The following is a 14,059-nucleotide window of genomic DNA, read 5'->3' as shown; positions in this document are numbered from 1 at the left end:
TTCAATTGTTCCTTTAACAAAGTCTACTAATCAATTAGGATAAAGAAGCTTGATCACAAGCCAAACATGAACCACATTAAATGAGAGTAATAGAGATTCCTGATGATTTGATCAAACTCCTCTATCATGTTTAATTTCATTCACTCAGTTTAAGTGGTTTCAATTCCTGCGATTAATGTGTTGAATGTCTTACAATGAGATGTGATAACAGCTGTTCATCGGCTCTAAGTAAGTTTGACAAAAAATATCCCCAGTTGTTAATCCATTATGTTTTAATAAGTCATCTACAAAACTGACTGACACCACTGTATTCTGGTCGTTATGGAAAGTGCACGGTCACATAAGCAAAATAACATATAAAAGAGTTACAAACAAACAGACTGTACCATGTTTCTTAAAAAGTTCCTCCAGTTGGCTTCAGTATATACTGTATAAATGAGAAGGGTTGAATTTAAACAAGATGGCCAAATGGATGTGGAGAGAGTGTTAAATATATCAATTTCTAGATCTGCTTTTGTTTACAGATGTCAGAGTTTGCGTGTGACTTCTTTCGACCAAAAAGCAACGGCTATCAGCACCTCCCAAGTCATTGAGTCGCCACACAAATGAAAGCCAAACACTATTCAGTTGTCCTTCTCATCCAACTGCTCTGTTTAGTACATAGTTTTACAGTCTTGTAATCCAGAGAATCAACAAACCACTGAAAGCCAAAATACTGTACCAGTACACCATTCAGCTGTCCAATAGTTCCCCTTGTAGCCGTTTATCTTTAATGTCCCCCAGTCGTCCACTAGTAACTGTTAACTACACAGCTTGGTTGTCTCGTAATCCAGAGAGTTGGGCAGGCGGTTGCTGAAGGCCTGAAGTGAGGCATGTATGCGGACCACCTCACTGGCGGTCAGTTTGAGCCGGTGTCTGAGCAGACAGGAGAACAGGTCCAGTCTCTGCTGACCTGGAGGGGACAGACGGTTGACCCGGTCCCTGATCTCCAGCAGCTGCAGCAGGGCCGTGTCCTGGGAACCCTGGGTGTGCGGGTAGTCCAGCTGCAGGATCAGGTCGCGGATCGCTTCTGGGTCAAAGTGCATACTGTAGCCAAACACCTGGATGCTGTTGATCTTCATGTAGCCCAGATTCCGAGAAGAGTCCAGCATTTCTAATGGCTCATAGTAGAGGCTGTCATTCACTGCCCCTGCCGGGCCTCCACCGCCTTGCGTCTTTATCCGGCTCCGCAGGTAGATGTGGATAGTCTCGAAGAAGGTCTTCCACTTGTTGCCCAGCGTCAGGGTCCAGTTAAAGCACTCCAGGGGCAGGTCCAGTTTGGTGGCTGTCCAGTCTGGGAAGCTGTTCTCACTGACGGGAATGTACCAGCTCTCAGAGTGGCTGCCTCCAAAGGGGTTGATGTAGAGGGTGAGGACGGGCTCCAGGGTGCTGTTCTTGGTCAGGCAGATCTGGAGAGACACGCCCAGCAGCATGTGGACCAGGTTGGACTTGTACTTGTTGCTCTTCAGAGTCAGCAGCATCCTCTTCCTCCAGGACGGGTCGAACCAGCTGTTCAGACGCATGTCATTACTGATGAAGATGGCGTGGACCTGGAAGGACATATTCACGGTTGTTTAAGTTGTTAGACATATTGTCCTATCTCCTTTCTCAAGATTGTACGGAATATTACAAAACATGCATCCTGTATGCAATAAGGCACTAAAGTAATACTGAAAAATATTTGACAAAGCAATTTACTTTATGTCCTGAATACAAAGTGTTAAGTTTGCTTGTAATCGTTAAGGACTGGGGAGTTTTTCAGGATAAAAAATAAACAGAATGGAGCTAAACACAGGAAAAATCCTAGAGGAAAACCTGGTTCAGTCTTCTTTCCACCAGACACTGGAATACAAATGTACCTTTCAGCAGGACAATAAGCTAAAACGCAAGGCCAAATCTACAATGGAGTTGCTTACCAAGAAGACAGTGAATTTTCCTGAGTGGCCGAGTTATAGTTTTGAGTTAACTCTACTTGAAAGTCTATGACAAGACCTGAAAATGGTTGTCTAGCAATAAACAACAACTAATTTGACAGAGCTTGAAGAATGTTGAAAACAATAATGGGCAAATTCTGTGTGGAAAGCTCTTAGAGACTTACCCAGAAAGACTCACAGCTGTAATCACTCCCAAAGGTGCTTCTACAAAGTATTGACTCAGAGGTGTGAATACTTATGTAAATTAGATATTTCTGTATTTCATTTTCAATACATTTGCAAAAAAAAATATTTACATGTTTCTCTTTGTCATTATGGGGTATTGTGTGTAGATGTGCGCGAAACATTAATTTAATAAATTCAGGCTGTAACAAAACAAAATGTGGAATAAGGGGTATAAATACTTTCTGAAGGCACTGTATTTACCTCCAGCCTACGGTCAGCCCTCTGTAGCAGGTATCTCAGCTCCAGGTCCTGTAGGTCTGTCTCAAAGCCCAGGTAGTTCTCTGTAGAGTCAGCCACCATGGGTCTGCAGACCCCCTGGGTTAGGCTGTATCCAGGGTTGCAGCTTCCACAGCGGGTGTGGTTGTCTAGGGCGCAGGCTGCGCAGGCGGGGCCCTCTCCGATGGCACATGGTGGGGACAGCTGGCAAGGGCTGTGCTCGTAGCTGCAGGTACAGCTGTGGAGCTCTTCAGAGAACGAACCCAGCTGGTTGTTCTCAGAACAGTAGAGGAGAGACTGGAAGTGGCTCAGCCAGTACGACTGGGGCCTGGGACGGAGACAGAGAGACACAATGGAATATAACATAGGATGGCAATACAGTAGATGAATGAAAATGAATGTGAATTGAATTGGTTTATTGTATAAAAAAACACCTGTGCAATTGTACTTAGTAACAGTTACTCTTACTAGGAAATAATAATGCATGTTTGAGTTCATTTAAAACAAACATATACCATTAATGCATTCTGCAAAAAAAATTTTTGTAGTATTGTAAAAAATCTTTACAAAGAGACAAACATATTGCTTCATCTGTGAAATAGACATGCAGAAAGTAAAACTGCATAATTTGGACAAATGGTCAAAGTTTGAGCACAAAGGCTGTGATCGCACAACTAGCCCAATCATTATATTTTTTTCACTAATTGGTCTTTTGACCAATCACATCAGATTTTTTTCAGAGCTGATCTGATTGGTCAAAAGATCAATTAGTGGAACAAATATCAAAATTGGGCTGCCTGTCTGAACACAGCCAAAGTGTAGTTTAAACCAATTCTGAAGTCGTATTATTACTCGCTGTATAAAACTGAGCCGCCGTCTCCCTGCAGATTATTCCTTCATAATTGTCAGCAGTGGAACTGGCCCCTGGAAGTTATATCAATCACGCATCTCTCGTCTGTGTGAAGCACTGCGAACTAAAGGGATGTAGGGGAGCCTCCCAGTCAAAATGACAAACATTCCACTCCCTCTCTCCACAGTCTATAGTTACAAAATAAGTATAGTGCTTTACATTTTCCTCACAGCGGCAGTAATAACGTAGATAAACACTGCTTGGCTTGCTTCCTTTTTCTCCCACTCACACAGGGGGAGATGGAGAGGATTGCTATCAGCTTCCTGGATGGGTGATTAAAGTGTAATTGGGGCTCAGTGGTAAGAGGTGTAATGTGGGAGCAGAGTGGGACTCTCACTGTTCTCTGGGTAGACGGATGTGAGGCTGCCTCTGACACCTCTTGCTGAGGCTGAATAGCTTGAACACCACTCTCTGGGCTCGTCTGAAGAGCACTCTCATGCTGTTCTCCAGCTGCTCGTAGCGCCACTGGAACACGCCATCCAACGACCACAGGTGTTGGATCGTCGTCACATTCAGGAAGAAGTTCTGCGGTAGCCTCGTCAGGAAGGTCTTGAACTCATCTGGCAGAAAGAGAGTGAAAATTAAAAGGTGATTGTTTTGAAATTAACTTTCCATGAATATGGCCAGGTGAACAGGGATCTAGTGCTGCCGTAGCGTGGGGGAACCGTGCTCCATCACTTTTCAATTTGAGAACACATGGAGTTGGAAACGTAAAAACGTTTTCTGGTCAATTCTAAATAAATCATATGTAACACCACAAAAATTCCATTAAAACAAAAGAATGACAAACTAAATAGATATGTAGGCTATAGCAGCCTACAGGTAGGAAAACTGTGGTTTCTTCCCTGTACTCTCTCTCTGGAGGTGGCGCAAATGATGAATAACTGTAGGCGTGTGTGCAGAGGTCCAACGGTCAGAGGGTTGCTAAAACATTTGTCCTCAAAACATTGTGTTATGGACTTGGGGCTTATGTACAACTCACTTGAACTCGCCCTACTGTCCATGTGCTTAGCTTACAGAAACGCATCACCTCAATTGCGTATGCAGACAAACTCATCCACTACATGAACCTTATCACAGCATGTCTGCCCTGATGTTCATAAAACTCCACAGACCCCCTCCTGCACAATGGAACCCAGAACGACCACTTGGTTATGGTGCTGTCCTTTCAGCACCATGATTCAAAGGCGCTCAAATTGCTTAAAGTAACCTTAATCAAGATCTGTTGCCTACGCCTAATAGTCCTTCTCATCACTTATGATTATTATCACTTCTCACAAAGTGTTCATTTAGTAGCCTAAAGTTAGATAAAAGCTGAATCAATGTCTCGCAAGATCACACAATGATGAATTAGTATTTTACATAGCCTAGCAGGACCGAATATGATAGCATACTGTAGCATAGACACCTACAGTATAATATGTTACACCAAAAACACCTCCTCAGTCATTTCTATTCTGAAGCTGAGGAGTCACATTTCTTCCCCTTCATGTGGCGAAAACTCTACAGCGTGCGCCATTAGGCAGTATATATGCTTTGATTGAAACAAAATAGGCCGTCAAAAAAGGTTACCCACTAGGCACAGACGTCAACGTCTATTCCACTTTGGATCTACGTAATTTAATTGAAATGACATGGAAACAAAGTTGATTCAACCAGTGTGTGCCCAGTGGCTAATAGGATCCAAATAGGGTTCTCCTATGGGGATGGCCAAAGAAACCTTTTGTAAAAATGTTTTCTGTATGTTTGAAAAGAAAGAGCATAAGATAATTTCATGCATGTTGCCACATTCCTCAAAGCTAAAGGAGAACAATGTCATTGGTTCCAGTACTGCGATGTTCCATGTTTATTTTCTTCCTGCTGGCATCCCATTCCGCTGAATGTTGAAACGTCTTTGATATCCTTTACCGAAGGACACGATTACAACCACACCTGAGAAACTCTTTATTCCTGGCACTCGCCTGCACTCTCCTCTCCTCCCTGCTCTTAAAACATCATCTTTGAAAGTAATTGCACTTATAGATATTTTACACACCAAAAATACTTGAAAAGAAAAAAGGCCCATCCATTCTGAATTCACCAGAAATAGTGGCCACTACAGGGTGACCTAGAAAGGCAATAATATCCCAACATTATGCTAGGTGCTCTCATTCATAAGTTGTTACTACACTGATGTGAAAATGCTGGAATGGTAATAAATGTGTTTCATGGATGATTCATCTGCTCGAGACATATTGTAAACTACCTATGAAAGAATATGTTTTTTTTTTATCCAATCCTATCAGGTTGTGATTTGCTGTACAGACTGTGTGCCAAGTCCCCCAGGTTTCACTGTGACTCATTACGGTTTACACCGTAAATCATAATGTCTGGGGTACACACTAAGGAACGGCCCTCCACCTTTAATTGCGTGACATATGATAAAACACTTTTAGTCAGCTCACATAGTTTATAAATTCATATGTGGACAATCAACTGCATGCACAATGACTAAGTTTAGAGCTAAGCTAGCTGAAGACATTTCGTAAATGCTGCATGACAACTGATTTGCACTGGACACTTCATATATCAAATTAAAAGTTTAATAGTTTCAGCATCTAAAGATCAAAGAGGATCCAAAACGTTTATCCTCACCTGAGTCCTCAAACTCCTTGTAAAGTGTCCCCCATGTCTCAGTGATCCTCTGCAGGCTGTCCTCCATGGCTTGGATGTCCATGTAGGGACAGTTGCATTCTGGGAACTTGGGGTCACACTTGCACCAGCAGTCATTGTCCTTACAGATGAAGCCCCCTTCCACGTTACAGGCGATGTAGCTGAGAGCAGCCTGGACAAAACTGTCCCGCAGGTAGTCTGGCAAGATAACCTGTAGGCCTGTAAAACAACACAGCCAGGATTTAAAACCACCATTAAGGTGTACTGTATAAGAGGACAACAATTTGTGATCTATAGTGAGTGAATTGCAAGGCAGTGCAAGTGTAGTTGTTAGCCTTGGTAGACAAACAATGTAAGAGCATACCAATAACTGTATTTTACTCTATACAATCGTTGTAATGGGATGTGTGGATCTCTTTGAAGATGCTATTGTAAGGGAATTTGTGATAGGATGTGCTATAAACCATATTTCATTTTATTTTTTTGCTTTTTTGTGGTTGATTCCAAAGCACTGGTGTGGAGTATGACAATGGTGTACAGGATTTGCATTCTAGGAATACGAAATCAAAAAGATATATACAGACCTTGCAAGTGGACTTTGTTTTCCGGACTCTGAACCAGAACAGAGCTGACAGAATCAAGGTTGTCATAGTTACTGCATCCGAGAGGGCCTGTCCGGGTCTCCGTTACCTAGGCAACAACAAACATACAAAGCTTTTAATACACATTCCTTATAACATCACAGCAACATTTGTATGCTTTGCCGTACTATTACATCAGTATGCCCAAATGAAATATCAAACTAAAAATATGAAGAAAAAAAAAACTACTACTGTATGTGACAAAGGAAACACTTCTGAGAGAGGTTGCTCTCTGCTGGGAAAATGCAATGAAGTGATGAGAATGTGAGTTCCCTGGTGAGATGAGTGTTCAGCCATGGTTTACTGCTTCCTGTGCCCCTTCTTCCTGTGCCCCTATAGCCAAGCCCCTATTACACACATTACACAGGCCCCTTAATAACCATGACCCACAGCTCTGAGTAGATACTGAATCACAGCGAGCAGAGAGACACCGAACTTGCACAGTGGTAGAGCACATTTACAGTACGCCTTCTTCTCTCCTTCTCCTTCCTTCCACCCACAGACAACACTGAATTGATTACATGCATTCCTTCATTACATGCATTCTTATGCACCCACAGAGAAAATGGCAGCGTTGCTGTTCTTATTCTCTCCCACTCAAAGAAAAGAGAAACATCAGAGTGGTGTTGATGGAGGGCCTCTAACAACTCAGCCATGGCAGGTCTTTTCTGTCGTATTGACTGAGACATCTCTCCTGACCTTTTCATGGCAAACCATATCTGCCAGACCTGATCATCCTTTCTCCCTCATTTGCAACATGAGATATCTTTTCTCTTTCTGTTTGAGGTTACATGGTGGGGAGCACCTAACTGATTGCCATTTTTCTCCCTTTGTAGGAGAGGGACAGCGTTGTCAGCCCAGACACATGACCAGGTTTGGCCTGTCACAGAACAGTTGGTGGCAGAGAGACAGATGGATGTGGCGAGAAAACAAGGGTCAGTCCATCAGTTACACAATCAAACACAATCCCAGAGTGCTGACAGAGAGAAAAACTAGAGAGAGACCTGATGATAACACTATATACAGGGAAACTTCTGGAGCTATTAAATCAAACCTTGAACCCAGCAAAACCTGGGTGCCTAGGAAAATGAATAGAATATGCTAATCAGAGAAAGTGGAGAATCTGAGTGGAATGATTTTGCCATTATTATTTACAGCACATTGTAAATCACAAATTTCCTTCATATGGGATTTTACTGCTGATAAGACTGTGGAAATGAGGAACAACGTTTTGGGACACTTGAATATTTAATCTGTTAAGAGCATTACTTGAAATGACATATATGATAGCCCATATGGCATAATGTTGACTGATGAGCACGGCAATCCATTTACTCTATGGATAGCAGCTGCTTTTTTATTGCAGATACATTCTGGTATATTACTAGATGCTTAATGCACATTATTTTCGAGCTGTATCTCTGTGTTGCTGCTGAAGGGGGTTTCACATGTAGCACAGAGAGGGGCTGTGTTCCAGTAGTCTGTTGAGCTTATTTTTCTCTTTCTCTGCTTCTGCTTTTCTTCATGACCACTAGAGGGTAAGGAGATAGATAGACCTATGATACAGTAGCTTGATGAAGCAAAGATGAGGAAAAGATGAGAAAAGGTAGTTATTTAAATGATGTGGCAAGCACCTTTACAATTGCCCAAGACTTACTGGCAAGTGCAGGGGCAGGACTTTAGACTGAAAATGAAAGGTACAGATTGTAGCTTTAAGACTGCTGGGATACAGTGCACCTGTGACAAAAAAGACAGCAATCGATTGAGTAGCAGGGCGGAAACATAAAAAATTCAATGCTGCCATAATGGGAACATAATGCAATACTGTTCTGAGTGGAAATAAATATGAATCCTCACGGTGTTGTGAGAGTGCCACTGCCGAGAAACGTTTTCTCATTGTTCATCATTCTGCAGACACACTGCCAACCATGGTCTGGGTCAGGTGGGGATATCACCATTGATTTAGTCAGGGAAATTGTCAATCATTCCCTCTGCTCAACCTCTCTGCCTCTTTGCTCTCACCTGACACTCTGAACTAATCTCTGCCTTTGAAAAATGAAAGCCAGCGCTCACACATACATACACACTACTAAAGTTACTCCCAACAGAACAGACAAAGCAGCGCGTCTTGTTATATGAGGAGTGACTACCTCTGCTGTGATACAACATGTCTGACCTCCCAACAAGCTCTATGGTTGAGGTAGTAGAGCGCTTTGATAGTAGTTATTCATAGTTTGCTCTGTCAGAAACAGCTGTGACTGTCACTATATAGCAACATGAAGGATAGGGAAGGTTTTTCTTTCCTATTTTCAAAAGGTGTATGCACATTTTCGGGTGTAGGGTAAGAAACATTTCAAAATAAATGAATATACAGTGCATTCGGAAAGTATTCAGACCACTTCCCTTTTCCACATTGTTACGTTACAGCCTTATTCTAAAATGTGTACAATATGCTTTTTCCCCCTCATCAATCTGCACACAATATCCAATAACAAAAAAGCAAAAACAGATTTTTTGAAAAGTTAGCAAATTCATAAAAAATAAAAGATACCCTATTTACATAAGTATTCAGACCCTTTGCTATGACACTCGAAATTGGTTGTATCGAGGCACAGATCTGGAGAAGGGTACCAAAAAAAATCTGCAGAATTTAAGGTCCCCAAGAACACAGTGGCCTCCATCATTCTTAAATGGAAGAAGTTTGGATCCACCAAGACTCTTCCTAGAGCTGGCCACCTTGCCAAACTGAGCAATCGGGGGAGAAGGGCCTTGGTCAGAGATATGCCCAAGAAACCATTGGTCACTGACAGAGCTCCACAGTTTCTCTGTGGAGATGGGAGAACCTTCCAGAAGGACAACCATCTCTGCAGCACTCCACCAAATCAGGCCTTTATGGTAGAGTGGCCAGACGGAAGCCACTCCTCAGTAAAAGGCACATGACAGCCTGCTTGGAGTTTGCCAAAAGCCACGTAAAATACTCTCAGACCATGAGAAGCAAGATTCTCTGGTCTGATGAAACCAAGATTCAACTCTTTAGCCTGAATGCCAAGCATCACGTCTGGAAGAAACATATCACCATCCCTACGGTGAAGCATGGTGGTGGCGGCAGCATGTTGTGGGGATGTTTTTCAGCAGCAGAGACTGGGAGACTAGTCAGTATCAAGGGAAAGATGAACCGAGCAAAGTACAGAAAGATCCTTGATAAAAACCTGCCCCAGAGCACTCAGAACATAAGACTACGGCAAAGGTTCACCTTCCAACAGGACTACAACCCTAAGCACACAGCCAAGACAACGCAGGAGTGGCTTCAGGACAAGTCTCTGAATGTCCTTGAGTAACCCATCTAGAGGACTTGTACCTGAACATTTCTTGGAGACCAGAAAATAGCTGTGCAGTGACGCTCCCCATCCAACCTGACAGAGCTTGAAAGGATCTGCAGAAAAGAATGGGAGAAACTCCCCAAATACATACCCAAGAAGACTCGAGGCTGTAAACTCTGCCAAAGGTGCTTCAATAAAGTACTGAGTAAAGGGTCTGAATACTTATGTAAATCAGTACAATGGCACCGGAGGGGATGGCTTTCAATTTACGGGCTCCAAACCAACTCTGCTATTTTTTTCCCGCATTGTTTGCAACTTATTTTGTACATAATGTTGCTGCTGATGTCTCTTATGACTGAAAAGAGCTTCTGGATATCAATACAGCGATTACTCACCTCGAACTCCACAAAGATTTTTTTTCTTTCATGAGTCCAATGCGAAGGATATACTGTTTGTCCGAGACCAGGCCCAAATTGCCGTCATTCACGTGAAGACGAAAATACAGGGGCGGAGATTGGGGTGCCTTGTTAGAATTCATTGGCTAGTGTGTAAACTTCCTCTACCATCCATTCTATTGGCCAACCTGCAATCACTGAAAAATAAACTGGATGATCTCCGTTAGAGACTATCCTACCAACGGGACATTAAAAACTGCATTAAAAACTGCAATATCTTACGTTACACAGAGTCGTGGCTGAACGACGACACATAATATACATTTGGCTGGGTTTTCCGTGCATCGGCAGGACAGAACAGCTATGTCCGGTAAGCTATGTCTGGGATTGGGGTGTGTCTATTTGTCAATAACTGCTGGGGCGCGATGTCAAATATTAAAGAAGTCTCAAGGTATTGCTCGCCTGAGGTAGAGTACTTCATGAAAAACTGTAGACACACCATCAACCTGGAAAGTTTTCATATATATTTTTTGTAGCCGTCTATTTACCACCACAAACCGATGCTGGCACTAAGACCGCAATCAACAAGCTGTACAAAGCCATAAGCAAACAAGAAAATGCTAATCCACAAGCGATGCTCCTAGTGGCCAGGGACTTTAATGCAGGCAAACTTAAATCAGTTTCACCGAATTTCTGTCACGTGCAACCAGAGGGAAATAAACTCTAGACCGCCTCTACTCCACACACAGAGACACCTCCAAAGCTCTCCCTCGCCCTCCATTTGGAAAATCTGACCATAATTCTATCCTCCTGATTCCAAGCTAAAATTAACGCATGAATTGTCAGTGACTAACTCAATATGGAAGTGGTCAGATGACGGGGATGCTACGCTACAGGCCAGTTTTGCTAGCACAGACTGGAATATGTTCCAGGATTCATGCAATGGCATTGAGGAGTATACCACCTCAGTCACCAGCTTTATCAATAATTGCATCAACGACGTCGTCCCCACAGTAAGCATACGTATACAGTTGAAGTCAGAAGTTTACATACACTTAGGTTGGAGTCATTACTCGTCAACTCGTTTTTCAACCAGTCCACAAATTTCTTGTTAACAAACTATAGTTTTGGCAAGTCGGTTAGAACATCTACTTTGTGCATGACAAGTCATTTTTCCAACAATTGTTTACAGACAGATTATTTCACTTATAATTCACTGTATCACAATTCCAGTGGGTCAGAAGTTTACATACACTAAGTTGACTGTGCCTTAAGTGGTGTTGCAGACTCTGGGGCCTTTCAGAACAGGTGTATATATACTGAGATCATGTGACACTCAAAATAATGTCCACATGTGTGCAATCTAACTAATTATGTGACTTCGGAAGGTAATTGGTTGCACCAGATCTTATTTCAGGGCTTCATAGGAAATGGGGTGAATACAGTTGAAGTCGGAAGTTAACATACACTTATGTTGGAGTCATTAAAACTTGTTTTTCAACAACTCTACAAATTTCTTGTTAACAAACTATAGTTTTAGCAAGTCAGTTAGGACATCTACTGTGTGCATGACAAGTAATTTTTCCAACAATTGTTTACAGACAGATTATTTCACTGTATCACAATTCCAGTGGGTCAGAAGTTTACATACACTAAGTTGACTGTGCTTTTAAACTGTTTGGAAAATTCCAGAAAATGATGTCATGACTTTAGAAGTTTCTGAAAGGCTAATTGACATCATTTGAGTCAATTGGAGGTGTACCTGTGGATGTATTTCAAGGCCTACCTTCAAATGCAGTGCCTCTGCTTGACATTATGGGACAATCAAAAGAAATCAGCCAAGATTTCAGAAAAATATTTGTAGACCTCCACAAGTGTGGTTCATCCTTGGGAGCAATTTCCAAACCCCTGAAGGTACCACGTTCATCTGTACAAACAATAGTACGCAAGTGTAAACACCATGGGACCACGCAGCTGTCATACCGCTCAGGAAGGAGACGCGGTCTCCTAGAGATAAACGTACTTTGGTGTGAAAAGTGCAAATCAATCCCAGAAAAACAGCAAATTACCTTGTGAATATGCTGGAGTAAACCGGAACAAAAGTATCAATATCCACAGTAAAACAGGCCCTATATCGACATAACCTGAAAGGCCGCTCACCAAGGAAGAAGCCACTGCTCTAAAACCGTCATAAAAAAGACTGACTGCGGTTTGCAACTGCACATGGGGACAAAGATTGTACTTTTTGTAGAAATGTCCTCTGGTCTGATGAAACAAAAATAGAACTGTTGGGCCATAATGACCATTGTTATATTTGGAGGAAAAAGGGCTTGCAAGCCGAAGAACACCATCCCAACGTGAAGCATGGGGCTGGCAGCATCATGTTGTGGGGGTGCTTTGCTGCAGGAGGGACTGGTGCACTTCATACAATAGATGGCATAATGAGGGAGGACAATGATGTGGATATATTGAAGCAACATCTCAAGACATCAGTCAGGAAGTTAAAGCTTGGTCGCAAATGGATCTTCCAAATGGACAATGACCCCAAGCATACTTCCAAAGTTGTGGCAAAATGGCTTAAGGACAACAAAGTCAAGGTATTGGAGTGGCCATCACAAAGCCCTGACCTCAATCCTATTGAAAATTTGTGGACAGAACTGAAAAAACGTGTGAGCAAGGAAGCCTACAAACCTGACTCAGTTACACCAGATCTGTCAGGAGGAATAGAAAATTGGAAAATGGAAAATTCACCCAACTTATTGTTGGAAGCTTGTGGAAGGCTACCCGAAGCTTTTGACCCAAGTTAAACAATTTAAAAGCAAAGCTACCACATACTAATTGAGTGTATTTAAACTTCTGACCCACTGGGAATGTGATGAAAGAAATAAAAGCTGAAATAAATCACTCTACTATTATTCTGGACATTTCACATTCTTAAAATAAAGTGGTGATCCTAACTGACCTAAGACAGGGACTTTAAATGTATTTGGCTAAAGTGTATGTAAACTTCCGACTTCAACTGTATATCCCAACCAGAAGCCATGGATTACAGGCAACATCCGCACCAGGTTCAAGGAGCGGGACACTAATCCGGATGCTAATAAGAAATCCCGCTGCCCTCAGACGAACCATTAAAAAGGCAAAGCATCAATACCGAATCCTACTACACCGGCTCTGATCCTCGTCGGAGGTGGCAGGGCTTGCAAACTATTACGGACTACAAAAGGAAACCCAGCCGTGAGCAGCCCAGTGACGCAAGCTTACCAGACGAGCTAAATGCCTTTTATGCGTGCTTCGAGGCAAGCAAGACTGAAGCATGCATGAGAGCACCAGCTGTTCTGGACAACTGAGTGGTCACGCTCTCTGTAGCCGATTTCAACAAGACCTTTAAACAGGTCAACATTCACAGGGACGCGGTGCCAGACAGATTACCAGGACGTGTACTCCAAGCATGCGCGGACCAACTGGCAAGTGTCTTCACAGACATTTTCAACCTCTTCCTGACGGAGTTTGTCATACCAACATGTTTCAAGCAGACCACCATAGTCCCTGCGCCCAAAAAAGCGTAGTTAACCAGCCTGAATGACTGCAGCCATGAAGTGCTTTGAAAATCTGGTCATGGCTCACAACAACACCATCATCCCGGAAACCCTAGACCCACTCCAATTTGCATACCGCCCCAACAGATCCACAGATGACGCAATCTCAATCGCACTCCACACTGCCC

The 14,059-nt window shown here is 42.7% G+C and overlaps 1 protein-coding gene across 1 annotated transcript in view; it reads right to left on the bottom strand.

Annotated features, from left to right (window-relative positions):
- Positions 1-254: 254 nt before the first annotated feature.
- The window catches only part of LOC115192350 (BMP/retinoic acid-inducible neural-specific protein 3), a 79,326-nt gene continuing 65,521 nt past the window's right edge, over positions 255-14,059 (bottom strand). Inside the window, exons 5-9 of the mRNA XM_029750746.1 lie at positions 6,561-6,666; positions 5,959-6,195; positions 3,662-3,884; positions 2,400-2,742; positions 255-1,589 (exon numbers count right to left, since the gene is read on the bottom strand). Of these exons, the coding sequence (XP_029606606.1) occupies positions 801-1,589; positions 2,400-2,742; positions 3,662-3,884; positions 5,959-6,195; positions 6,561-6,666 (1,698 nt within the window). The 3' untranslated portion in view covers positions 255-800. The remainder of the gene's footprint in view (positions 1,590-2,399; positions 2,743-3,661; positions 3,885-5,958; positions 6,196-6,560; positions 6,667-14,059) is intronic.

Source organism: Salmo trutta, chromosome 4 (genome assembly GCF_901001165.1).
Source record: "Salmo trutta chromosome 4, fSalTru1.1, whole genome shotgun sequence".
In the NCBI taxonomy this organism is placed as follows: Eukaryota; Metazoa; Chordata; class Actinopteri; order Salmoniformes; family Salmonidae; genus Salmo; species Salmo trutta.
The sequence above is the reverse complement of the archived record's forward strand: the minus strand, read 5'-3'. Positions and strand labels throughout refer to the sequence as shown.